Genomic DNA, 27,917 nt, shown 5'->3' with positions numbered 1-27,917 from the left:
TAGCACTAAGTTCTTTGACTTTGCAAGAAGTCATGGGCTTAGGGTGGCTGGTTCATGGTTTCAGCACCCACAGGCTCATTGCTGGACTTGGTATTCCAACGCTGGCGGTGCGGCAAAGGAGATTGACAATGTGCTCATTGATAGTCGCTGCAGGATGATCCAGAACTGCAGGGTCGACCAGAGTGCTCAGTTCCTCAATACCGACCACAACCTCGTGGTAGCATCTCTGAAGTTGCAGCTTAAATCCAGGAGAATGGTACCATCCCAGCCTCGGCTGGATGTTGGCAAGCTCAAGGATGAGAGAGTAGATGAGGAGTTTGCGAACAGGTTGAGTGGACATTTGGGGGGTTTGGGTGCTTTGGGGAGTCCTGAAGAGTTGTGGAGTGCCTTCAAACCACTGTCCTTGATGTTGCCGGTGGATGTCTTGGAATTTACCATAGGGTGAAGAAGAATTTTGTCTCTCAAGGGACACTGGATACAATGAACCAGTCACAGGGCCAGGCTTCATAGTGGAGCTGAGCTGTTCAGGGAGTTGAGGCCTAAAACTGTACATGCGCTAAGGGTGGACAAGGAGGCCGATGTGCGAGGAATCTGTGAGGGGGTAGAGCATCACGTGTGGTCAAGTGATTCTCATCCTGCTGACAGATATGCACATTGCGTTCCTCCAAGCCCGTCCCTCATTGTACTATGGTTAGAGCAGAGGGTGGTGGGCTCTTGACAGAGGAGTCTGACGTGAAGGCCTGCTGGGCTGGTTACTCTGAGCGGCTGTACGAGGCTGATCCACCAGAGTTGGATGTCAGGGGTGTTACTATCAGTATTGCTGACCCTCCAATCAACTGTGATCCACCTCCATTTGTGGAAACGCAGGCGATGGTGAACCGGTTGAAATAGGGTAAAGCTCCTGGGATCTGTGTCATCCATGCTGAACTTCAAGGCTGGTATTGATGCTGTACTCATGTCATTGCATGCAGTTCTGTGCTCTGCCTGGAACACAGGCATCATCCCAACTGACTGGAAGAGGGGCCTTGTTGTCCTTCTCTGGAAAGAGAAGGGTGAGCGGCAGGACTGCAACAACTACCGAGGGGTGGTGCTGCTCTCAGTGCCGGGCAAGGTCTTTGCTCGGATAATTATTGATAGGATTCGCCACCACCTGCTTGAGCACCAGCACCTGGAACAGTCAGGCTTTACACCAAAGAGGTCAATGATTGACCGTATCCTTGCCCTTCGGGTCCTCACCGAATGTAGCTGAGAATGTTGGCAGGGGCCGCTTGCAGCCTATGTTGATCTCTGTAAAGCATTCAATTTGGTGAAGCAGGATGCCCTCTGGAGGATTCTTGGTCTTCATGGGGTGCCATCAAAACTGATCAATCTGATGTCTGAACGATGCTCTGGCACCGAGAGTACTGTGATATGTGGTGGTACCGTCTCAGACTTATTTCCAGTTGCTAGTAGATTTTGGCTGGGGTATGTACTCACCCCCACACTTTTCAGCACTTGTATGGAATGGATTCTGGAGAGGATGTTGGAGAGATCAAGCTGCGGTGCATTGTTTGGGAATGTTAAGATCTCTGACCTTGATTTCACAGATGATGCAATGATCTTTGCAGAACCTCTGAAAATCCTTTTGGGGGCCATCGAGTTGCTGAATGAGGAGTCGGAGCCGCTGGGATTATGGGTTTCCTGGGTCAAAACTAAGATCCAGGCTTTCAATGACTTCTTGGATGCTGCTGTCTTGTCTGTACCTGTTTGAAGTGAGAATGTTGAGATCACGGAGAGATGCACTTACCTTGGCAGTGATATTCACGTGTCTGCTAGCTGTGAGCCAGAGGTCAATAGATGTCTGGGTTGGGTCTGGAGAGTCATGGATTCACTGGATCATGGGGTGTGCCACTGCCAGTACCTGTGTAGGACGAAAGTCCAAGTCTTCAGGTCCTTGGTGCTTCCAATTTTGCTCTATGGATGTGAGACGTATTCTGACCAAGGATCTGAGACAGACTCAATTCCTTTGGAATCGGGTCTGTTCGGAGAATCCTTGGCAATCGCTGGTCGGATTTTGTGTCCAACAAGCAGTTGTTGAGAGAGCCTCAAATAAGATTTGTTACCTGCATAGTTCGTGACCGTCAGCTGTGGCTGGATGGACATGTGGCTCATTTTCCTGACGCTGATCCTGCTCACCAGATTCTCCCAGCAAGGGAGTCTCGTGAGTGGAGGACACCAATGGGCCGACCACGTGCCTCATGGTTGCAGCAGGTTGATTGGCATTTCAAGGAGATGGGGACAGGCCAGGCATCTGCCTGGGGGATGGCCAGATGGAGACCCTTGGAGTACCGGCGGAAAGTGGATGCAATGACGCACTGCTCCGGTGCATGCTACCATACCTGACCTGACCTGAGGAGGAGGGAGAGGGGAGACAAGGTCGGAGGAGGTGAGACGAGGGAGGAGGGGAGACGAGGAAGGAAGGGGAGGGGAGACGAGGGAGGAGGAAGGGAAGAAAGGGGGGAGGAAGGGGGAGTGGAGAAGGGGGAGGTGGGGGCAGGGGAGAAAATGGATGGGGGGCAGGGAGACAAAGACAGAGATAGAATGGAAGAGGGTGGACCAACATTTATGTGGGGGTGAACCAAATTTCCACCAATTTTTATATTTGTAACATATTGATATTTTCTCCCAGTGGTAAATATTATCTTCCTCTTGGTGTCCTATCAAGTTATATCCAATCAAAAGCCTAATAAATCCGCTTTTCACAAAAAGGGAATGAACCTCACCAGGCTTGTTGGCGACATCTTGCTGTTTCAGCTCTGGGAAGTAACCAAGGTAGAAATTCAACATGTCTTCAGCGACAACACTTTGAAACTTGAACTTTTCAACATAGGCCTGGAAAGACAAAGTATATAAATAAAGTGCAAGAATAATCTCAGACAGATTATGAATTCAAGCATTTCTGGACATCGATTATATAATTTCAAGTAAACGATTCTCAATGTCCAGAGCCAGGAGGGATGGGCACAATCCCTGGCTAATCGAGTATCAAACCAAATTCCAAACTTACAGCTTGGTGGGAGGAAATGCCTTAGGAAGACATATTTCAGATGTGATCACCAGGTGACTCGAGGTATGATCAAATGAATTACCTGAAGCTCCCAGAGTGAACAATTTTGTGCACCGTACAACATACAAGCCCTTATCGTGTCGAAATTGCCAGATGGTCTTTGCGGTTATTTTCGTCCTACATCTCTCTTGCATACTTTGCCTGCACTTTTGCCTTCATTTTGATGGTGGAGCTTCCTCTCAAGGAAACACAGGGTACTTGGACACAGAAGGAGGGCATCTGGCCCATCATGCCTGTGCTTTGTCTATTTAATTATACTACTGCACTGTATATGTCATTTGAGAAATGTCTGTCTGTTTATTTGACTCCGATATATTCCTAAACTGCTGGACTGAATGAGCTGAAAACTGCTGGTTGTACTCTGGGTCTTCAAGAGAAGGTTTCAGACAATAAAAAAAGTTTCATAGCCCCTGGAGTTCAGGGTCTGAGGAGCACACAAATTCTCGATGTAAATGTGTACAATGTAGCACTGCTCCTGGTGAAAGAGGTTACTACAAGTCATAAAATAATACTCGACAACACCTCCCACTGCTTCACCACAGGGGAAACCACACAAACCTAACACCAATGTCAACTAGTATGTTTGTCCTGTATCCCTTGTCCGAGTAGGAATAGACCAAGGATAGCCAGTCATTGAAACCATCACCGTTTATGTTATGCATGTTTGTTTGTGCTGTTCAAACTGTGCTGAACCTTATAATGTGGATGCATTCAAGATATTGAGTAGAGGACGAAGTACAACGCATCTCCGAATATGAGAAGCGACATTGAACTATTCCATGGACCCCGTGTTATGTCGGCAAAAAGAGAGTTTGTCCACTCGCTTTGCTTATTTGCGCAAAGAAGAAGAGGAACACCAACTCGTCTCATGATCACGGATGGTCATGAAGAAGATTCTACAACAAACTGAGCGGCTCCGCCTCAGACTCTGCAACCTCCAATTGGAGAGCTGATCACTGAACAGGCTCCTCGCACCTAGACCGTTGGGAGGTGATGACGCATCAGTAGAGAACGTGTTGATAGGTGTCTATTAAACTGTTCTTCATCATCACTCACTCACTTTGTGCGAATTTCACCTGAAGAGAGCACAATGAAAAGCTTTGTGGTTTTCTTTATATGATTATATATATATATATATATATATATATATATATATATATATATATATATATATATATATATATATTTTTTTCAGAATCTTTTGACAAGGATTTAAATTCAACCAATTACGGAAACAAAACGTAAACGGTTCAGCCAAGCGGAGGTATGTGCTGTACCAAATGCCGTTCCAGTTTCCTCGGTCTTCAATCACATTCCTCCCTCCAAGATTTCAAGATGGCTGTCCAGTGTCCATCACCCCCCCCACCTCTTCACGTCATCCCCCATCCAGGCCAATGATCTTTTCTGCCCTCATTAACCCTCCTCAAACACACCCCTTCCTTTCCAGGTTATGGTGATTTTTCCTTCTCTCTCTTATCCTCTTTTAAATTTTTTGTTCCTTTTCTGTTTCATGCCTGGTTTTCCTTTCTTCCTCTTGCTGTAGTTGAGCTCATATCCAGCTGGTTCACCCCCCTGTGACCCACTGTTGGCGTTGCCTTCGTTTCCACTATGTTATCGTTACCTCCATCACCGAAGGTGGACGGAGGTTATGTTTTCACCCCTGTCTGTTTGTTTGTGAGCAGGACACCTCAAAAAGTTATGCACAGATTCGGTTCAAACTTGGTGGACGGGTTGGGTGCGCGGTAATGACAAATTGATTCGATTTTGGTGAAGATCTGGATCTGGCCTATCAGTGGGATACAAAACGTAACCCTCTTCAACCTGCTGGAGGTATGAATGATACAAAACATTAACTGTTCAGCCTGGTGGAGGTACGCGCTTTCGCCGAGTGCCGTTCTTGTTCTGCTCCATGTTCTAGCTCTTCTGTGAGCCTTGACTTCATATCCAAAAAGAAAAGAACAGGCTCCAAGAAAGCTCAAGTTTAATGTTTCATTTGCTCTCCAATTATTGGTAAAAGGAGAGAAGGTAATCTATGTATTACTAAAACTCTCATCATGTATGTATGTATGTATGTATGTATGTATGTATGTATGTATGTATGTTCCCAAAATACAGCCAAAACGGTACACGATAGCGCAAAAATTTTAGTGCCACCTTACTCACCATTCGCCTGCGGTGTGCAGTATCAAGTTTCGTTCAAATCGGGCAAAGAAAAAAAAAATTAAAAAATCAATTCCTGATTCAGTCAAGTACTTTTCGGGAGAATTTGATCAATGCAAATAACCTCAGCGGTATAGTTCGATGGAGCTATCTTCTCCTTTTTTTTTTAAATTTTTTTTATCAACCGCTGTCACAACGTCACAACGATGCACAGGTCATCAAGTAACCTTTTTTTTAGGAAGATGTACAGTATACTACTTGTACAATTTGAGCTCATTATAAACTTCTTTTTTTTTGACAAATCAGGTATAATTCACTTAATCACATGAAGTCCATTGTGATGCTAGAACATGATAATCATGCTTTAATTTTTTAAGAAGAATGCAGATTTGTTTTTACATCACTGACCAAAGGGCCAATTTCAATGAATGTGTTCAAGGTCAAAGAGGAGCTTGCATACATATATTGTGTACAGGATAAGGGTTATAGGAGACATCCTTACACTTATACATGAAATACAAGGCCATTATTGTCAATGATGAATGAATTAACAGCATAACAGATGCTCAGATTTCAGTAACACGAGTTGTCTGCTAAAATGGGAGCACCAAACAGGCCAACCCAATCATCACCTTCAGAAAGTCGTCAAAGCGCTTCTGGTCACCAACTAGGTGAGCAAGGTATGATACAAAGCAAAAACCTTTTTCATAAGGCGTCTCGTTGTACGTGTCATCTGGGTCCACACCTAGAAAACAAAGAGGAAATGGAAGAACATGCTCAGCATTGGGAATGCACAAGAATAAAACTTACATTGGCCAATGGTCTTGGTGTTTATGACTTGGACCATTTATCTGTCCAAGCTGGCTGCAAAATTAACAAATGCCTGGGGCAACCAAAATTTCAGTGAGGCAATCAAATTATGATCATCGGTAGTCCGCTGGGAAATCGTTTATTGAGCAAAACGCAGAATTCCTTTGATGGAGTGCCATGGCTGGTGAGAGAGGTACCAACACCCAGCCTATTGATGTGGTGAGAGTTCAAATCATCACGTAAGAGAAAGACAGAGTTGGGATGACTGTTTAAAAGTTGGTCCATGTTGGCTGAGAGAGAAGTAGATTGAGTCGTCAGTGTTTGGAGGACGGTACAACACACAGATAAACAGGAGGTGGGGGCGGAGGGGTAAGATCAGGACACAGACAGCGAGAATTGGAGTTCTTGATTTAAATGCAACTCTGCCATCGGGACAGGTTTCAGGTCTATCAAACCAGAAGAGACAATAACTAGGGAGAGACACTAAGGAGTCAGGGACATCCTGTGGGAGGAAGGATTCTGTTAAGAAGATGATGTCCAGTTTATCAGCAGTGGCCTGGATTGAAAGATCTGTAGGGTTGGAGCAGAGGCTCGGATATTTAAGGTCGACACAGTTGGTGACAGAGAAGTAGGTGCTGTTGGCAGGTTGCAGGAATGTGGAGCAAGAAGGAACCTGAGAAAGGGTGAGGAAAAACATGGGAGGAGGGGGAAGCAGAAAGGGGTACATGAAGTGGAAGGATGCTGAAGAGGGGGACACAGACAAAGGGTGGAGTTGGGAGACCATGGGCATGCAGGAGATTTTTCAGGGATCCAGAGCTTGTGCGGTACAAGCTCTCAGGGCAAGCAATCACTCCCATCTTATCGCATGTTGATGCCACCCATACCCTTCCTGAACCACAATCAGTATCCCAACTGATGTCTTTCCTGGGCATGACCACATATTGCCTCTGCTTCCTCCAAGTTTGCCTCCACTACACCACCTCCTCAAAAAGAATGTACCTTGTGAGTGGGCCATGGCTTGTAGTCACGCTGTACTGAAGGTTTAGCATCAGCTCACTTCTACCCCCACACTAGCACACTGCAGTCTTACAGCATCCACAATGGTTTTCTGACGCCTCTGTGGTTGAACTGGGTGCTGTACTGTCACAGCTTCGTGACGGTGTCGATAAACCAGTGGCGTTTGCTTCCCGTTCCCTCACTCTGGCTGAACAAAAGTACTCATTGGGTGAGAGGCAAGCATTGAATGCATTTGGACATGCGAGCACTGGAATCTCTACCTCCACAGGTACCTCCACAGGTACCACCTACCTTCACAATGTGAACTGACAATCAAGCTCTCACAGAACTTTTGACCATGAGCGGCTCAGGACATAAACCACTACAACTACTCAGGTGGGGAGACCGCTTCAACCAGTACAATTTTACTTCATAATTCACGCTGGGCCATCAGAACACAGTTGCAGACCTTCTGCCAAAAGCGGTTGTTCCACCATCAACGGCCCAGCAGGTAACGGACACCAAACCTGATCAAATGCAACTGCTTCAGGCACTGCTGTCTGCTGTGGTTTCCATGTAATTGCTTTGTAAATAATCCCAGGACAACGCTCTGTTTACCACGCTCCATACCTCCATTAGAGGGGGGGGGGTGGCCATCCAATGTGGAAGGAGAAGGAGAGCTGTTACCCCACAACAGAATGAGGGCAGAATTATCCTTCTGAGGATGTCTGTATCGCCAGGGGTCCATTACATGTCCTGACTTCAATGAGCTGATAAATACATGGACTAACACGTGCTTATCTGCTCTGCCAGAATGGCACCTCCCTCAAAACTCTGGGCCTGAAGTTTTATCCACTCTTAGATTTCCTAACTGTTCCTTTACTTCCTCCACCCCGACCTGGATATTCCATTAAAAAAAAACCCTTCCTCACCTCCTTGATAGATATTCCCAGCTATTGGTAATTCTCCTGACTGTTCTAATGTAAATGTTGAAGCAAAATACCTGTTTAACAAGGAGGAAGAAGACATAGAATGTGCGCCTCACTTAATTTTGTGATATGATCAAAGATGGCCAACTGATAGGGGATCAAAAATGGCCGACATAAGACCCTGATAGGGGAGGGGGCGTAAATTATATTTATGTAAATGTGTACCATGTAGCGCCACTTGTGGCGGCAGAGGGTATTACAATTCCCAAATTTCCTTTGGCTACAATGTGTTAGTTATTCACGTTTCTCTTCCCGCGTAACGCCAGGTAAATGTGCTAATAATCCATAATCAATAAAAAAAAGATCCATATTATCGACTCGACTGTGTAATCATCGGCATTATTACCTGGCTCGATCTTTACACGGAGCTTATTCAGCGGATGCTCTTCTCCCGTTGTGTCAATGTGCTGGCGAAGCAAGGCCCTGCCAGTTGCTGCCTCCAAGCACATGTATGCATGTCCTAAACACAAAGTAAGTAATGACAACAAATTCAAAGGAACTACAATCCAACCTTATCAACACACCAAGGAAGGAAACCAAAATCATCCTTTGGTATTTTTACACTTCTTAGGACACGTGTTGAGCAATGGGGGAGAGGATGTCAAAAATTCCACCATCGTCAGAAACACACAAGCTGATGGGGAAAAAAAAACAAAGAAGGAAATCCTTGTTTTCACTCTGGCAAACCACACCGAGCCAAAATGCATCTCCTATGATTATTATCCTCACCAGAGGAGAGGGCATTGCATTTGGGTCCGTTTGTTGTTTACGAAATCGAGGATTTGCAAGTACTATATATCGGTTGGTCTGGTCTGTGATTGTCTGTCTGTCTGTGATTGTCTGTCTGTCAACTGCCGACAGGTCACAATGTTAAACCCATCTTCCCGAAACTTCACAAAATGGTAGAGTTGGTTTATAATCAAGAAGCCTGTTGACATCAAGGTCAAAATGTCAATATAGGCCAAAGGTCAACAACTTAGGTGAAATTTCTAAAATACTCAATTTTCCTCCGATCGAGTTGAATTTGAAGCAGATTTGCATCTTAGTTCACTGAATTCAACTATTTTCTTTACAGTCAAATTTGCTTTCGGGATTTCGCAAGTATCGTGCTCTGCATGACGTCTTTCCTGTTCTTTCTGTCTGTTTGTACCTCAATAGCCTGCAGCTCCCATTTTTATTCTGATCTTCACAAAACTTCACCACCTGGTAGAGGTGGACGAGCTGCAAGCCGATTGTTTTTGAGGTCAAATGTCACAAATTGTCAATTTTCAACCGATTCTCATGATATCTATGTATTATAGAAAACTAAAAAACATGGGTGGATGGTGAACCATCGTTGTGGTGAAGTAGTGGTAGACCCCTGAGTGTATGTCCATAAACTGCTTCAACGAAAGTTGAGCCATGAGTACATCCATTAATTACATATTATTTGACATTGACTACGTCTATTAATTACGGACTATTGAAACATTCCTTTTGGAATTGTAGACTTTTATAGTCCATTACACCTTTTACACCCATGAGACCATTTTTAACCTTTGGACCTTTTAAGACCATTTATACCCTTTACACTCCTTTTATCCTGAAGACCCATAAGAACCTCTAAGACCCCAAATACCCTAAAAGACCCAAAAGACCCCAAAGATGCCTTTAGACCTGAAAGACCCCCTAAGACCTTTAAAGACCCTAAAGACTCAAAAGTTAAATTCCAAAAGACCCATAAGACCCTGAAAGACCCTAAAGATGCATTTGGACCCCAAAGGCATTAAAGACCATTTAGACCCCCTCGGATGCTTAAAGACCCCAAAGACCCTCAACACCCTTTATATCTCTAAGACCTTGAAGACCCATAAGACCCCCCCCCAAAGACCCTGAAGACCTGTAAGACCCTTTAATATCCCAAATATCTATAAGACCCTTCAGACCTCTCAGCCCCTTAAAAACCCATAAGACCCTTTAAGACTCCCAAGACCCTTTAGACCCAAAAGATCAGTTAAGACACCTTAGACCCTGAAGACACCTAAAACGTGAAAGACCCTTCAGACCCCTTATGCCCCAAAGACCCGTTGAGACCACCAAGACCGTTAACACCACTAAAACCCATAAAGATCCTTTAGACCCCAAAGACCCATAATACCCTAAAGACCCAAAATACCCTTTAGATCTCCAAGACCCCTCAAGACCTCAAATGACCCATAATATCCCAAAAGACCTGTAAGATCCTTCAAGATTCCAACGACACTTTAGACTCAAAAGACCCACAATACCCTGAAGGACCCTTTAGACTCCCTAAGATGCCTAAGCCCCTCCAAGACCACAAAGACCCATAATACCCTAAAGCCCTTAACTATACTTTAGACGCCAAAGACCCATAAGATACTTTAAGACCGCTGAGACCCAAAAGACCCTGAAGACCCTTCAGAACCGTAAGACCATTTTGACCCCAAGACCCCCAAGACCCTTCAGACCCTGAATATCCTTTCTGACCTTGTAGACTCGCCAAGGACCTGGACAGTGCAGCGTCAATCTTTTCTTTTCATTATTCACATTGTTATCCATAAATTCCCAGACAAAGCATGCGTACACAATTTGTCGATGAATATGCTACATGTAGACGTTCATCAAGGTTGCCAATAAATGGCATCTGGGAGAGTTTTGTCTCCAGGGTTTAGCCAAGTTAAATGTATTGAATGGATTCAAGAGGAACTTGGATGCAAGAGGGCATTTGGTCCATGAAACCTGTGCTACATAATTACCACAATAATTCAACCTAACAGTAGATCATCTTAAATTCACTGGGGGTGGGGGTGGAGGAAGTGTGTGGATGAGAACAGTGGGGCAAGCACAAACATCTCCAGAGTGTTTATTTATTTAATAAAATTCAGTTTCTGTGCATCATTTTTGCATCTCCAAAACCACCGGTCGTATAAAGCTGAAAATGGTACGATAATCGATTGAATAAATAAATGTCATTGTGTGTGTGTGTGTGTGTGTGTGTGTGTGTGTGCGTGTGCGTGTGCGTGTGTGCGTGTGCGCGTGTGTGCGTGTGTGTGTGTGACACCAATCATGCCAAAACTAGTGGGACAATTTCCACCAAACTTGGAACATGGACCAAGTTCAACCTCGTGGTGAACATGGGCTAGCTGCTGGGTTTTTTAATGACCATTAATAATGACAAGTCTGGAGACGGCAATGGTTCACGAGCGGTATTTGACGATGTAGATTGTATCAGAAGTCAAGGATGAGACAATGTGATAATTTTTGACCAAGTTATAAAAATAATCAACATGATGTGGTACGAGTGACAGGTTATTAGCTGCAAAATTTCGAAAACCCGGTTTCGTTCAAGAACTTTCAAAATTTGACCTTTGCATAACCTTTAAAGGTCACAAAACAATGTTGTGGACATTAAAATAAGGAAACAGGATATGTGCTGTAGCTTATTGGAGTTAGTTCATCGAAGAAGGTTGAAAACCCGGTTCGATTCCCACAACTTTGAAAATTTCACCTTTGTGAACTTTAAAGGTCAAAGGTCAAGGATTATGACCTTTGGTGCAAAACTTCCACTGGAACATTCCAGGAACAATATAACGTCATATAGGCTATATGGCATTTCGCACTCCTCGGATTATCCATACTTCGATGAAATCAGCGTAAAAACAAATTGAAGGGGGCGCCACGGGCAAGGTGTTCGAGATAGAGAAAAATGGTTTCAAGACTTTAGGTGGGGAATGACCTCAAGATTATGCATAAAAAAATATTGTCATCCGAGCTCTCAAAGTTTTGGCGGTTGTTGGATTTTTATGTCAAAATTCGCAATTTTCTAAGTTCGTGACCTTGTGACCTCGACCTTGGGACGAAAATGAAAAAAAAAATCGAGCTCCGTGGGGCTATGCAGGTGCCATTGGGCTAAACAAATACTGAAACCGCTGCCAGATTCGACAAACTCCCTCGGAGAAGATCTAAATTGAAATCGACTACCCCCTAAAAACACCTTTTTTGGGCGTGGCTCCACCCATATTTTCAGGAAAACACAACTAGATCATGATATAAACCTCCCACCAAAATTTTATCAGGATCGGATCAAAACCCACGGAGCTATGCTCGGGACAGACAGACAGACAGACAGACACCAATAACGAATATAGTGGTCACTTACTGACTCGTGAACCAATGATATCACCAAATTAAATTCTAAATTATATTGTGCCAGTTTGTGGGTGTGGCTTCGACGTCTCTGGCTCTCATTGGTTTCAGCTTGCATATTACGTCACGCCTTACGTCATTATGTCCTGTCAAACCCGAATCCTAGCTCCCCGAAACTTATTTATTGGTATTGTAATTCCTTTAATACAATTAATTTATGCATAATAATTCACTATTTTGATACATAACTACCCCAAACTTAACTTACCGAAAGTAAATATGAGGGAACATTTTAACGCGTTAATTCAACAAACAACAACAACAACGCCACATCATTCCAACGGAATCCTTCACTCACTACATATGCTTTTGCCGTGCTCCGTCATCCCGTGCGAGTCGGTCGTGCTCCGTCATCCCGTGCGAGTCGGTCGTGCTCCGTCATCCCGTGCGAGTCGGTCGTGCTCCGTCATCCCGTGCGAGTCGGTCGTGCTCCGTCATCCCGTGCGAGTCATTCGTGCTCCGTCATCCCGTGCGAGTCGGTCGTGCTCCGTCATCCCGTGCGAGTCGGTCGTGCTCCGTCATCCCGTGCGAGTCATTCGTGCTCCGTCACTCACAGCAGCTTGCATATCTCAAATGACTTCCCTCAAACTCTCCAACACCCCCCCCCCCGAACCCCTGCAATTCTCCCATCCCACCAGCCCTCCAACTGCCACCCCCCATTCCCCCGCTCAATTTTTCTCCAGAGCAACATCAGGTACCCCTGCTAGAAATCACAGAATCCAGGGTATGCAGGGTCAAGCAAAATTTGATTTGGACAAAAATTTTTATGATTATTTACATCGATAAATGCCCAACAAAGCAGGCATGAACTTTGCGTGGTTTGGTGAAAAGTTGTGAGACACTGCCGATTGGCTGTGTAGCTGAGGTGATTAGCTCCTGGCAAGTGACGTCAATACACCCTTACTGTACTTGCCCCCCATTCTTAGAATTCCAAAATAATTTCTAAAAAATTAGAGCGACAAACAATGCAACAAAAAATGGGCTTGGGGCCCACAGGCTTCCGAGTCAGAATAAAAGTAAGTATTGACAAATACCTACCATCCAAATTCAATTCGAGAAGGGGGCACTGAAACTTGCAGCACACAATCTTTACATGGGGAATGCAATGGTAGAGGTTTCGATTGCATTTAGATTTTAAAAAAACGAAAAGTACATCGATATGCTGACCAGATGATTCCCTTCCGATACTTAAAAACGAAATGTGTAGGTTATTTTGAAAAAGGGATGTGAACGTAAATTTGAACCAAATTAAGTTTTTTAAAATTAGATTTATAAGCACGATAATAAACTGATAGATTACTTAACAGGGCGTTGTTACAGCGCAGCTATAATGGCTCAAATGACTATCCTTGTAATCACAAGGGAATGAAGTGACAGTTGAAAGTTATTTGGCCTCTTATGTTGATGCCAAGTCCACATCTTAGTCGTGCTGACTATTGGAGACAGTGTTGTCATCGTAATAGACTCCAGGAAGAGAATTAAGCAAGCTAGGTTACTGGACACCATAGAATCCTTGCCATTCGAACCAAAATTCAGACGGGACATCCTCATGTGCATCCAAACATTCATGCTCTGAAGGCGATGCATCACGAAGGCAGGTTTAACGAGAACGACACTCGGTAGAGCACTTACTTCAAAACAGGTTGAACAGTTTTCGATTCGTATCCCACCGAGAGGCCGGATCTGGATCCAGACCTGAACCACAATCGAATCTGCTTGTTCTCATCACCGACACAACTCAACCACAACTTTTTTTTCCACTGTATATCGTGCTACATACAGTTTTTGGTCCCATCTCTCGATGGTGAAGAATCACTTGAAAAATTCCAGTGTCCGGATCCAGATCGTCACCAAAATCGATTCAATGAATCTTTGTCACACACCCAACCTGTCCACAAAGTTTCGTCCGAATCCGATGATGAAAAGGTTAAATTAAAAACAACTTCATGATGAAAGCTGTGGGTTTGGCGATTATCATCAAGAAAAAGGTTAAATTACCAAAAATCATTGTAGTAATACGACGCTGGGCATACATCGTGAAACCTTCATTCAGCCAGAACTCGCCCCAGTCAGCGTTTGTCACAAGGTTTCCAAACCAGCTGTGGGAGATCTCATGGATGAGCACATCAACAAGGGAATGATCTCCAGCCAGGAGACAAGGTGTGACAAACGTGAGGCAGGGGTTCTCCATCCCCCCAAAAGGAAACGAAGGAGGCATGATCAAAATATCACATCTGTATGGGAATGGGAGGAACAACCAACCAGACAGGTATTCAGACAGGCTAATGGGTAAGAAGGATTAATTCACCAGTTATCTCATAATTGATGTTAGAATATGTTCTCCTGCAATTACTCAAATTAGCACAGTTAGGAAAGATTGTGAAGAAAGACCCTTATCTTCCTGACATCCCTCTGTAGCTTTTTCTCTGCTACCGAGCCACATTAATAAAAGTACTCTTCCTGTGCCGTGGATTCTCTGCACATGTGCAGTCACGTCTCTCATGCAGACATTCTGCGGTCTGGCCCATTGGGATGAAACTGCTTTTGCTACAGTATATATATACACACAGTCCCTATAGAAAGTCTACACCCCCTTTCAAAATTTTCACCTTTTGTTGCCTCAAAGCCAGGAATTAAATTTCATTAAATCAGACTTTTTCCACCTTTATTTACACACCATAACCCAGAACTTGCAAGTGAAAAACAAATCCTACAAATTACAGAAAATTAATTTAAAATACAAAACTATAATATCTTGGTTGGATAAGTATCCACAACCCCCACCCCCCTCCCCCCACCCCCGATAATAGCAATGGTAAATTAACTCAGGTGTAACCAATCACCTTCAAAATCACACACCAAGTTAACGGGCCACCACTTGTGTTAAATTGTGGTGATTCTGATTATTTCAGAATAAAATCAGCTGTTCCTGTTGGTTTCCTCTGCTGGGTAGTGCATTTCACAGCAAAGACTCAACCATGAGCACCAAGGAGCTTTTAAAAGATCTCCAGGATAAAGTCATGGAAAGGCACAGATCAGGGGATGGGAATAAAAAAATATTTCAAAGGCCTTGAATATCCCTTGGAGCACAGGCAAGACAATCAAGAAGTGGAAGATGTATGGTACCACCAAGACCCTGCCGAGATCAGGTCGTACCTCCAAACTGGATGACCAAGCAAGGAGGAGGCTGATCAGAGAGGCCACCAAGAGGCGAATGGCAACTTTGAAAGAGCTACAGACCTTTATGGCAAAGATTGGTCACTGTGTGCATGTGACAACAATATCCCGAACACTACACAATTCTGACTCATATGGTTGGGTAGCAAGAAGGAAGCCATTACTCAAAAAAGCCCACCTTGAGTATTGTTTGAGGTTTGCAAAAAACACTCTATGGATTTTGAAGCAGTGTGCAAAAATGTTTTGTGGTCTGACAAAACCAATTTGGAACTTTTTTTGCCTAAATGCAAAACGTTACGTTTGGTGCAAACCCGACACAACACATCACCCAAAGAACACCATCCCCACTGTGCACACAGCCAAAGATGCACTGGAGTGGCAAAGGAACAAAAAGATAAATGTCGTCGAGTGGCCCAATCAGAGTCCCGACCTCAATCCAATCGAAAATCTGTCTTGAAGATTGCTGTCCGTCAACGCTCCTCACACAACTTGACTGAGCTTGAACAGTTTTGTACAGAAGAATGTGCAAATATTGCCCAATCAAGGTGTGCAAAGTTGGTCGAGACCTATCCCAACAGACTCACAGCTGTACTTGTTGTCCACGGTGCTTCCACCGAGTATTAACTCAGGGGGGTGGACACTTATTCAATCAAATATTCTAGTTTTGTATTTTTAATTAATATTCTGAAATTTGTAGAATTTGCCTTTCACTTAGAAGTTATGGGTTACGATGTGTAAATAAATGTCAAAAAAGTCTATTTTAATGCAATTTAATTCCAGGCTAGAAGGTTAAAAAAAGGTGAAAATTTTGAAAAGGGGATGTAAACTCTCTATAGGTATAACTGTATGTATGTATGTATGTATATATATATATATATATATATATATATATATATATATATATATATATATATATATATATATATATATATATATATTTATATTCATATTCATATATATATTCGTGGCATTCAAGCAACAATAAAGTTAATGAGCCTGGAAGAGGTAAATATAGAATACGGATTGGAAGGTCAAATAAACTCAATCAAAGCAGATAACCAACACTTAAAGATAATTTTATTAAGAAATAGCAATATAATAATCAAGTGCTGAACTTACACACAAACTGGCACAGACATCAGAGGTTCAAGTGAACTTATCTACTGTCAGAAGGCCTCTTATCAAAAGTGGTCTCCATGGGGACTTGCTGTCAAAAATCATATTCTGCGAAAAGGTAAACAAAGCCAAGCTCCTGAAGTTTGCTGAACAACATCAGAGTTTGGATGATAATGAGTGGGGAGAGATACCTGGGAGTGACGAACCAAAAATTTGAATTTTTTTTGGAACAGAAGGCAGTATATGAGGAGTGTTGGTGAGATGTTTAAGGATATGTGTTTACAATCTCGTGCGAAGCATGGTGGAGACACCACTCAGGTTTGGGGATGTATTTCTGCTGCTACTGGTGTTGGCGATTTGATGAGAGTTGAAGGAACAATGAATGCTGACAAGTGTAAGCACATCCTAATCAACCATGCTATCCAATTAGGAAGGAGGATATTTGGTGGCAACTTGGTTTTCCAGCACGACAACCCCAAACACACTGCAAATGTCAGAAAAACATATTTACAAAGAAAAACAGTCAAAAAGTCCACAACTTGGAGAATTGTCCCCTTAAAGTCCTGACCTCAACATCAGAGAAACTGAAAATATTTGGACTTGGAACCTGGTGTGGGCTTAGCGGTTAGGGTGGTGGCTTGGGATCCTTGGGTCCCGAGTTCAAGCCCCGTTTTTCCCGCTGCATTAACACCAGGGGTGTTGACTCAGCCCGTCATCTTTCTGAGGTCGGCGAAATGAGTACCACTGTAGCAACCAAAAGGCTGTACACGAAGGGAAGGGATATTGAAAGATTTATTAAATCTGTTATTGGTGTGGCGCAGGCATGATGGGCCGAATGGCCTCCTCCTGCGCATAAATATTCCTTGTGATCCTTACAAGTAAAAGGGAAAAAAACAATCAAAATCAAAAGATGAATTGTGGGAAACATTGCAGAATGCAGTGAACTACCTCCCAATGGAATTTCTCCAGGAATTGAAGGAAAGCATTCCAAAATGGGCATCTGTGGTTTTTCCTGAAAAAGGCGGTCATATCAAATATTGAAATTTCATTAATTAGAATTTCAAAATGCAATAAATTTTTGTTTCTTCAATACAACATTATCATTATTAACCCTTTTATTTATCAAAATGTCAATGTGACAATCAAAATATTTATTTTAAGGTGGCCTAAGATTTTTTGCAAGTTACAGTCCTGTAAATATGTCTTCTTCCTCTTCCTCTCTTACCTTCACAAGGGGTGAGGCCGAATAGTACCAGGCTGCTGTCCTGCCTTCAACACGATACTCCACTTCCCCATGTTTTCAGCCAACTCAGGTCATCAGGTCAGGCCAGATTAGATCTGTGACTTGCTACAGGCACCATGAAAACCTGTACGAACCTGTTTCATGGTCGAGTTGTCGGCAACTGACGTCTCGCAAACAAAGTTTCCTGGTGAGGAGGGTGTAGAATCTCGTGCCCAACTGTGTCTGCAGACGTCCTCCTGCATTTGGGTTACGATTTTATTTTATTTTTTTAATAGGAGGGTGGTGACAGGATTTGCACTCCAACCACCGTAAAACCCTTCACTCCACAAAACACAAAAAAATCTGAAAACCAACTCAGTGGGAGTACCTCCTCTGAAGCTGCCCTCCGCAGGGCAGCTCACCGGATGATGGGATTGGGGCACAGCCTTCGGGACCCCCACTCTTTGATGGTAGGAGGAAAACCACGGGATAACCTTCCCGGGTCAGACTGCGGTAGTGTGCTTCGGGTTGGTGCTGAGGTGTCATCCACCAGACGGCGGTCTCCTTGGGTTAACTTGAGGTGGTCCCTTTGGGTGGGTGCCTGGAATGTCCTTTCTCAAAGAGAGGATGATCACCTGTCTCTGTTATAATCTGAGGTCAACTCAAGCATTTGAACATCGGTATTGCAGCACTCTCTGAGGTTCGGAGACCGGATAGTGGTGAGATCATGGAAGGGGGTTGGACCTACTATTGGTCTGGTCACTCTGATGGTTACCATGCCCAAAGGGTTGCTGTAGCTGTGTCCAATCAGCTAAACTGCAATGATAATTGAAATATATCCGGTCAATGAGCGTATGATGAGATGAAGGATCCATCACTCCTTGGGTGTCATTTCCCTGGTCTCTGTATATGCTCCGACTGAGGCGAGTGATCTTACCATGAAGGACGCATTCTATGCCGTGCTCGAGTCTGTGGTTGATCAGTACCCCAAGCGAGAAACTCTTCTATTCTTGGGGGATTCCAATGCATCAACTGGAACTGATAGGGATGGTTATGAGACATGTGTTGGTCCCCATGGGTCTGGAACTGTGAACCCTATTAGCATGAAGTTCCATGACTTTGCAGGACTTAGGGTGCCTGGTTCATGGTTTCAGCACCCACAGGCTCATCACTGGACTTGGTTTTCCAACTCTGGCGGTGTGGCAAAGGAGATTGACCATGTGCTCATTGATGGTCACCGGAGGATGATCAGGAACTGCAGGGTCTACCGGAGTGCTAAGTTCCTTAATACCAACCACAGGGTTGTGGAAGCAACTCTAAAGTTGCAGCTTAAATCAGGGAGAATGGTACCATCCCAGTTTAGGCTGGATGTTGGCAAGCTCAAGGATGAGAGGGTAGCTGAGGAGTTTGCAAACAGGCTGAATGGGGATTTGGAGGGTGTCGGTGCTTTGAGGAGTCCTGAAGAGTTGTGGAGTGCCTTCCAGACCACCGTCCTTGATGTTGCCGGTAGATATTTTGGAACTCACCATAGGGTGAAGAAGAATTTTGTCTCTCAAGGGACACTGGATACCATTGACCTGAGTCACAGGGCCAGGCTGGATGGCAGAGCTGAGCTGTTCAGGGAGTTGAGGTGTAAAACTTTACGTGCACTGAGGGAGGACAAGGAGGCCTATGTGTGAGGAATCTGTGAGGGGAAAGTGCATCATCTGTGGTCGAGTGATTCTTGTCCTGCTTACAGGGGAATTCATGCATTGCATTCCTCCAAGCCCATCACTTGATGCACTGCACTTCGAGCGTAGGGTGGTAGGCTCTTGGCAGATGCGTCCGAAGTGAAGGCCCGCTGGGCCGGTTACTTTGAGTGGCTGTACCATACTGATCCGCCAGCTGTTGAGTTGGATGTCAGGGGTGTTACTATCCCTATTGCTGACCCTCCAAAAAACTGTGATCCACCTTCGTTTGTGGAAACACAGGCTTCGGTTAACCGGTTGAAATGGGGTAAAGCTTCTGAATCTGTGGCATCCGTACTGAACTTCTCAAGGCTGGTGGAAATGCTGTACTCGTGTCGGTACATACAGTTCTGTGCTCTGCCTGGAAAACAGGCATCATCCCAACTGACTGGAAGAAGGGCCTTATTGTCCCTCTCTGGAAAGGGAAGGGTGATCGCCCGGACTGCAACAACTATCGAGGGGTGATGCTGCTCTCAGTGCCGGGAAAGGTCTTTGCTGGGATATTTCTTGATCGGGTTCGCCACCATCTTGGTTCGCCACCATCTTGGTTCACTTGATCATCAGTGCCCAGAGCAGTCAGGCTTTACATCAGAAGTCAACAATTGACCATATCCTTACCCTACAGGTCCTCACCAAACTCAGACGAGAGTTTCAGCAAGGGCTGCTTGAAGCCGATGTTGATCTATGCAAAGCGATTTGTTGTAAGGGATGAGGCCGAATGGATTCAGTGAATCAGGATGTCCTCTGGAGGATTATTGGTCTTCGTGGGGTGCACCGAAACTGATCAATCTGACGTCTGAACTCAAGTCTGGAACTGAGAGTGTTGTGAGATGTGGTGATACAATCTCCAACTTATTTCCAGTTGTTACTGGAGTTCATCAGGGGGTGTTTACTGGCACCCACACTTTTCAGCACTTGTATGGACTGGATTCTGGGGAGGATGTCAGAGAAATCAAGCTGCGGTGCATCGTTGGGAAATGTCAAGATCTCTGACCTTGATTTCGCAGATCATGCAGTCGTCTTTGCGGAGACGCTGGATACCTTATGGGGCCTTTGAGGCACTGAATGAGGAGTCGGAGCCACTGGGATTACGGGTTTTCTGGATCAAAACTAAGATCCAAGCTTTCAATGGCATCTTGAATGATGCTATCATGTCTGGATCTGGATGTGGTGAGGATGTTGAGGGCACGGAGAGATTCACTTACCTTGGCAGTGATATTCATGTCTCCGCTGGCTGTGAGCCAGAGGTCAATAGATCTATGGGTCGGGCCTGGGGACATGGATTCAGTGGATCTTGGGGTGTGGCGCTTTCATCACCTATGCAGGACGATGAAAGTCTGAGTCTTCAGGTCCTTGGTGCTTCCATTATTGCTCTATGGATGTGAGACTTGGACTCTGACCAGGGATCTGAGACAGAGACTTAATTCCTTTGGTACTAGGTCTCTTCGGAGAATCCTTGGCTATCGTTGGTCGGAATTTGTGTCCAGCGAGCAGTTGCTGAGAGAGACTCAAATGATATTTGTTACCTGTGTAGTCCGTGAGCATCAACTGCAGCTGTATGGACATGCGGCTCGTTTTCCTGATGCTGATCCTGCTCAAAAGATTCTCTCAGTGAGGGAGCCTCATGAGTGAATGAGGCCAATGGGCTGACCATGTCCCTCATGGTTGCAGCAAGTTGATCGGCATCTCAGAGAGATGGGGATGGGCCTGGCATCTGCCTGGGGGATGGCCAGACGGAGGCCCGGCAGAAAGTGGATGCAGTGACGCGCTGCTCCGGCGCATGCTCCCATACCTGACCTCTTTCCCCTTTATAAGGGGTGAGGCCGAATGGTACTAGGCAGCTGCCCTGCCTTGAACACAATATTCCACTTCCCCATGTCTTCAGCCAACTCCCTCCACTCTCCAACCATCTACACCTTGTTAATATCGCTCCTCACACAATATTCCCATCTCAACCTCAGTCTACCTCTTTTCCTCCTACCTCAACCTCTTCACTCTTTGCCATTCTCTTCCTCCATCCACTTCAACTGGATTTTTACCAATCTCCCCATCAAGCTCATCTGCACACCAATCTCCTCCCTCAGTTCATCCATCCTCCTCCTATCCACCCTCTTCACTCACGCAATCCTCCTGGCCCAATTGTTGCTGCAGAGCTCCATCCTCTGTTGTTGTCTCTATCCAGACTGTAAAGTTAGGCCGGCATTACATAATATATTATATATTATCAGCACTTCAGAAGCGAGGCTTGGCAAGGTAATTGAATGTGGGATCAATGTGTGGCAGAGGAGTCAAGGTGATGGAGATAATACAGAGAAGGAGGTTGGAAGTGTTATGTGTGCAGCAGATCAGATGGAAAGGGGACAGGGCGAGAAGGTTGGGAGGAGGATACAAGCTGTTGCACGTGGGTGTGGATGGAAAGTCATGGCGTGGAAGTAATAGTATCGGAAGAGATCAGCAATCATGTGGTCAGAGTAGAAAGATGGGAGGCACAGATAGTTATGGCATGGATGGTGGTACAGAGGCAGATTGTTTGCGTTATGTCGGTATATGGGCCACAAATGGGAAGGACTGGGGCTGAGAAGCAGGAATTCAGGGAAGCACTGGAGTGGATGATGGGAATGTTTGAGCTGGCCATGATGCTGTGCATTGCAGGGGACTAACACACATGTGGGAGTAGCGAAGCCGGGGGAAGAGGAATGTTTCAGTAAATTTGGTTTGGGAACGAGGAATCGAGAGGGTCAAGAGCTGGTGGCAAGGAATGGGTTGGCCATAACTGGTTCATTCTTTCAAAAGTGGGAAAGCCACAAGATTACCAATAGGAGTGGACAACATAGAATAGGACTGGATTTGGTGGTAGTAAGGAAGCGACAGTTGTGGAGGGTTAAGGAAAAATTTCATACGTTTGCTCCATGACAGTAAGATGGGCAGATTTAGTCAGGAACACAAGTCAAACAGCAGAAATGACTGTGTGTGTGTGTGTCTGTGTGTCTGTGTGTCTGTGTGTCTGTGTGTCTGTGTGTCTGTGTGTCTGTGTGGTCTTCCCTGATGAAACGTCGGGAGGTGCGGCACAGGCTCATCTTGTTGGCAGAGACACCAAGGACACTTTCATGTCAGCGAGCCTTCAGACCCCATTACACAGGTGGTGTGTCTTTTCTGGTGTGCTGGAGTCCCTCCGAATCACCCTGGGTTTCCGTGGCTCTCAGTCTGGTTCTCTCCTACTCTGACTCTGGCTCTGGCCGTCATCGCACCTCATCGTCTTTTATAGCCCTGCTCCCCGACCACCTTTGGAGAAGTCTTTCACCCCATCCCAAGAGTGCTGTTCATGTGCACTTGCAGCGCTGAGGCACAGCACATGTTTCGGCACCATTTGCCAGAGGGTGCCTGAGGGGTTAGACTTGGCTCAATGTGGATGCACCAGGATGATAGGGGAGAGGCGGGGTGGTGAGAGCTATCTTGACATCTATTCCTGGTCGGTCATTGCTATTTGGGGTTACAAGCACTTGCGCTAACGTTCATTTAGAGATAACTGATGAATAATTAATTCCAAAGACATTTTCCTCACATTATTCTTTATATTAACAAGGACAAATGTGTCCAAGAGCAGCGTCCTAAAAGTTTTGTCGGCTTAAAAAAAACGAAAAAAAAAATACTTCTGATATTTTGTCACGTGCCTTGATTAAGCCAACAGTGTATATCATAATGTATTTACGTATTTACGATATATAGTGTATTTACGAAATAAATAGTGTATTTACAAAATTACAATACGATAAATGGAATAATCTTTAAATAGTAACGTGAACTTTTCGAAACTTTAAAGCAAACATCCAAATATATTTAAAAGTTCATGACAGACGCTCTCAAAAGGCACCGTCTAGGTGAGGATGTGTACATGTGCTCAGTATTTAAGGAGATCCGGATCTTGTATATACCAGAGCCGAGTCCTAGAGGTTAAGGTTTTGTCTTCACAAGAAGAAGAACAAGAAGAAGAACAATGCCGACCTCTCTATGAGCAGCGTTCGCTACGTGAGACGCTGCTAAAAATATTATTATTATTATTATTAATATTTATTGGGCTGGTCAGATAGCCAAGAGGAATTATGCATTCTCACCTCAGAGCCGTCTTGCCTGTGTTAAAAACTCGGCCCAGCTATACACTATCATACCAGTGTTTCACAGGCAGGGTAAGGCATCAACGTGTGTGCCATCCCTCAAATTGATATGAAACTGGGTGGAATTAGTTGGTAGACGTTTAAGATCCCACGGTGTCCGAAGAAAAGAGTCGGTGAGCTATTGTCGGCTTTGATTTAAAGCAAAGCTAACATCCCTTCTTCCATCATTACACTCGCAAAAAAGCAAGAGGTCGAGTCGTTTCACTTGCGTACTAAACTCTGATCTTCGGAAGTAAACGCACCAACATTTGCCTTAAAGTATCACAGTGGAGGTTCAATAGGCAGCAGTATTCAAAGTGAGGCTGGTACCTTCCCCAAAGATACGGTCCAAACAGTTCTTCACCAGTGCTCAAGAACTTCTCTATGATCTCATTGAACTCGGACTTGGCAGCAGGCAAGACACTTGGCTCAGCCCACACACGGCTCCTAGGAACAAAACAAAATTACAAAAGCAAAACTTTGCCTCAACACTTTCAAACACCTAGATTTCATTAACCTGTACAAATCTCCACATTCACAATCATTTGTAAATCATAAATAGTTATGTCTTAAATAAAAAAAATCTTACCTTAAGAATTATCTTCCTCTTCCTTCCAATCTTTGGGCTGGCGGGATGGCCGAGACGTACACACACTCACCTCTAAGCTGTCCAGCCTGGGTTCGAATCCAGACCCAGCTATAAACCGCCATCTCGGTGTTTCATCAATGCGTTTGCCGTCCCTCGGATGGACGTTAAACGGGGCGTCCCATCTGCCAGCATTCGTTGGTGGACGTTAAAGATCCCACAGTGTCCTTCACGAAGAGTAGGCAAGCTATCACTGGCACCATGACCAAATTACAAATTCCTGCCTGAACCAGCAGAGGGTATAGCATCAGAGTCCCAGCCTCATCCTCAGCCAATAATGGCACCCCACAGCCGAGTGCTGCATACGAACGAAGAAGGTAGGACGTTTCTATCTAATTGTCATGATGTCCAACAGCTGCCCACTCTGGCATGAGCCTTGACCCCCCCCCCCCCAACCTATAAAAGCAACTTCCTTATATCCAAACTCCTTGTGCATTTGTGAAAGACACAATTTCATCACAAATTGATAAATGCGGTCGGGGCAAGAGTTTTACAGGTGTACATGATGTAATGAGTTCATGTCAGCTTCAAACATGGTGTTCTCACCAGTACTCACAAACTGCTCTACGTTCATTTTCTGGTGACCTGCCTGTCTTTACTACCAATGAAAGGGGTGGGGAGAGTTGGCAGTAGTGGTATCGGCCCATCCCAAGAACCTTGCCTTTTAAAAACTCATTTCATGAACATTCGTGGTCTTTCTTAGAATCTTTCCTCTGTTGAACATCATGAAGCAAGTACCTCTCATAATATCTTGCTTTTCTCGGAGACCTAATTGTCACATGCCAGATCAGATCAGGTATGGGAGAATGCAACAGAGCAGCGTGTCACCACGTCAACTATCCGACAGTACTCCAGGGGCCTCTGTCTGGCCATCCCCATCTCCTTGAGATGCCGATAAACCCGCTGTAACCACGAGGCAAGTGGTCAGCCCATTGGCTTCCTCCGCTCATGAGAATCTGGTGAGCAGGATCAGCGTCAGTAAAATGAGCCACATGTCCATACAGCCGCAGGTGATGCTCACGGACTATGCAGGTAACAAATCTCATTTGAGTCTCTCAGCAACTGCTTGTTGGCACTAAGTCTTACCAGCAATAGACAAGGATTCTCCAAAGAGACCTGGTGCTGAAGGAGTTAAGTCATCGCTTCAGATCCCTGGTCAGAGTCCAAGTCCCACATCCGTAGAGCAAGACTGGAAGCACCAAGGGACCTGAAGACTCAGACTTTCATCCTTTTGCATAGGTAACGACAGTGCCACACCCCATGATCCAGTGAATCCATGACTCCCCAGGCCCGACCCAGACGTCTATCGACCTCTGGCTCACAGCCAGCAGACATGAATATCACTGCCAAGGTAAGTGAATCTCTCCACGAACTCACCATCTTCACCACAAACAGGCACAGACAGGACAGCAGCATCCAAGAAAGCCTGAAATCTTAGTTTGGATCCAGAAAACCCGTAATCCCAGCGGCTCCGACTCCTCATTCAGTGCCTCAAAACGCCCCATAGGGGTATCCAGCGTCTCCACAAAGATGACTGCATCATCGACGAAATCAAAGTCAAAGATCTTGACATTCCCAAACTATGCACCACACCTTGATCTTGCCGACAGCCTCCCCAGAATCCAGTCCAGACAAGCACGGAAAAGTGTGGGCACCAGTACACACCCCTGACAAACTCCAGTAACAACTGGAAGTACGTTGAAGATGGAACCACCACATCTCACAGCACTCTCAGTACCAGAGTATAGTTCATAGTCAGATTAATAGTCATTGGTGGCACCCCACAAAGACCAAGAATCCTCCAGAGGGATTCTGATGCACTGAATCAAACGCTTTACAGAGATCAACATAGGCTGCAAGCAGCCCCTGTCAAAACGCTCGTACATTCAGTGAGGACCCGAAGAGCAAGGATACGGTCAATCGTTGACCTCTTTAGTGTAAAGCCAGACTGCTCTGGGTGATGGTGCTCAAGCAGATGATGGCGAACCCTATCAAGAATAATTATCCGAGCAAAGACCTTGCCCGGCACTGAGAGCAGCGTCACCCCTCAGTAGCTGTTGTTGTGCTGGCGATCACCCTTCCCTTTCCAGAGATAGTCAACAAGACCCCTCTTCCAGTCAGTTGGGATGATGCCTGCGTTCCAGGCAGAGCACAGCACTGCATGCAATGACACAAGTGCAGCATTTCCACCAGCCTTGAGAAGTTCAGCATGGATGCCACAGATCTCTGGAGCTTCACCCCATTTCAACCGGTTCACCACAGCCCGAGTTTCCACAAAAGAAGGTGGACCACAGTTGATTGAAGGGTCAGCAATAGGGATAACACCCCTGACATCCAACTCTACAGTTAGTGGGACAGCCAAAGTAACCAGCCCAGCGGGCGTTGACTTCCGCTCTAACTGCAGAACACCGAGGGATGAGCTTGGAGGAACACGATGCACAAATTCCTCTGTAAGCAGGACAAGATTCATATGACCACAGGTGATGCTCTACCCCTTCACAGATTCCTCACACATAGGCCTCCTTTTCTGCCCTCAGTGCAGTGCAATTTTACGTCTCAACTCCCTGAACAACTCAGCTCCACCTTGAAGCCTGGCCCTATGACTCCTTTCAATGATATCCAGTGTCCCTTATGAGACAAAGTTCTTCTTCACCTTTTGGTGAGTTCCAAGATATCCACCGGCAACATCAAGGATGGTGGTGTTGAAGGCACTCCACAACTCTTCAGGACTCCTCAAAACACCAGGACTCCCCAAATGCCACTCAGCTTGTTCACAAACTCCTCAGCTACCCTGTCATTCCAAAATGGCAGTTTCAATAAATTTCTTCAAAAATCTTCTTCTCCAGACCCACCAGTCAGAATATGACCAAATTTGGGTAACAACATTATGACAGTGCCCAGATCAGAACAGGACAGCAGCTTCAAGCACAGCTTAACACTGGTCGAAGTAAGGAAGTCTCAGTTTCAACTGTGAAGAGAAGACTTCAAGCAGCAGGTTTGACAGGTCGAGTGGCAGTAAGAAAGCCATTGCTAAGATGGCAAAATAAGAAAAAGAGGCTTGCCTGGGCCATGAAGCACCACCAGTGGATTACTGAAAACTGGAAGGTCTTCTGGACCAATGAATCAAAATTTGAAATCTTTGTTTCATCACGCAGGGTTTTTGTACACCGTCGAGTAGGGGAAAGGATGGTTCCTCAGTGTGTGACACCAACTGTCAAACATGGAGGAGGAAGCGTGATGATCTGGGGCTCTGTTGCTGGATCTCGAATCGGTGACTTGCACAGAGTGACTGGCACCCTGAACCAAAATGGCTACCACAGCATTTTGCAGCGCCATGCAACACCCTCTGGTCTACGCAGAGTTGGTCAGAGATTCATCCTACAGCAAGATAACGACCCAAAACATACCTCCAGGCTGTGTCAGAACTACCTTAGAAGAAAAGAACAAGACGGTAGGCTTCAAATCATGGAATGGCCAGCACAGTCTCCAGACTTAAACCCCATCGAGCTGGTTTGGGATTAACTGGACAGAAGGGTGAAAGCAAAGCAACCGACAAGTGCAACACATTTGTGGGAACTTCTGCAACAGTGTTGGGAAGAACTTTCCGAACA

At 45.1% G+C, this 27,917-nt stretch overlaps 1 protein-coding gene across 2 annotated transcripts in view; it reads right to left on the bottom strand.

The window, feature by feature from the left end:
• RNPEP (arginyl aminopeptidase) overlaps positions 1-27,917 on the bottom strand; it is a 49,708-nt gene that overhangs the window by 10,398 nt on the left and 11,393 nt on the right. For both annotated transcript variants that reach the window (XM_085899725.1, XM_085899724.1), the window contains exons 4-8: positions 23,991-24,107; positions 14,266-14,501; positions 8,408-8,521; positions 5,899-6,011; positions 2,763-2,871 (exon numbers count right to left, since the gene is read on the bottom strand). In XM_085899725.1, the coding sequence (XP_085755851.1) occupies positions 2,763-2,871; positions 5,899-6,011; positions 8,408-8,521; positions 14,266-14,501; positions 23,991-24,107 (689 nt within the window). The remainder of the gene's footprint in view (positions 1-2,762; positions 2,872-5,898; positions 6,012-8,407; positions 8,522-14,265; positions 14,502-23,990; positions 24,108-27,917) is intronic.

Source organism: Eptatretus burgeri, chromosome 10 (genome assembly GCF_056783735.1).
Source record: "Eptatretus burgeri isolate ZD-2024b chromosome 10, Ebu_testis_v1, whole genome shotgun sequence".
NCBI classification, from domain to species: domain Eukaryota; kingdom Metazoa; phylum Chordata; class Myxini; order Myxiniformes; family Myxinidae; genus Eptatretus; species Eptatretus burgeri.
This window is presented reverse-complemented; position numbering and strand designations above follow the sequence as displayed.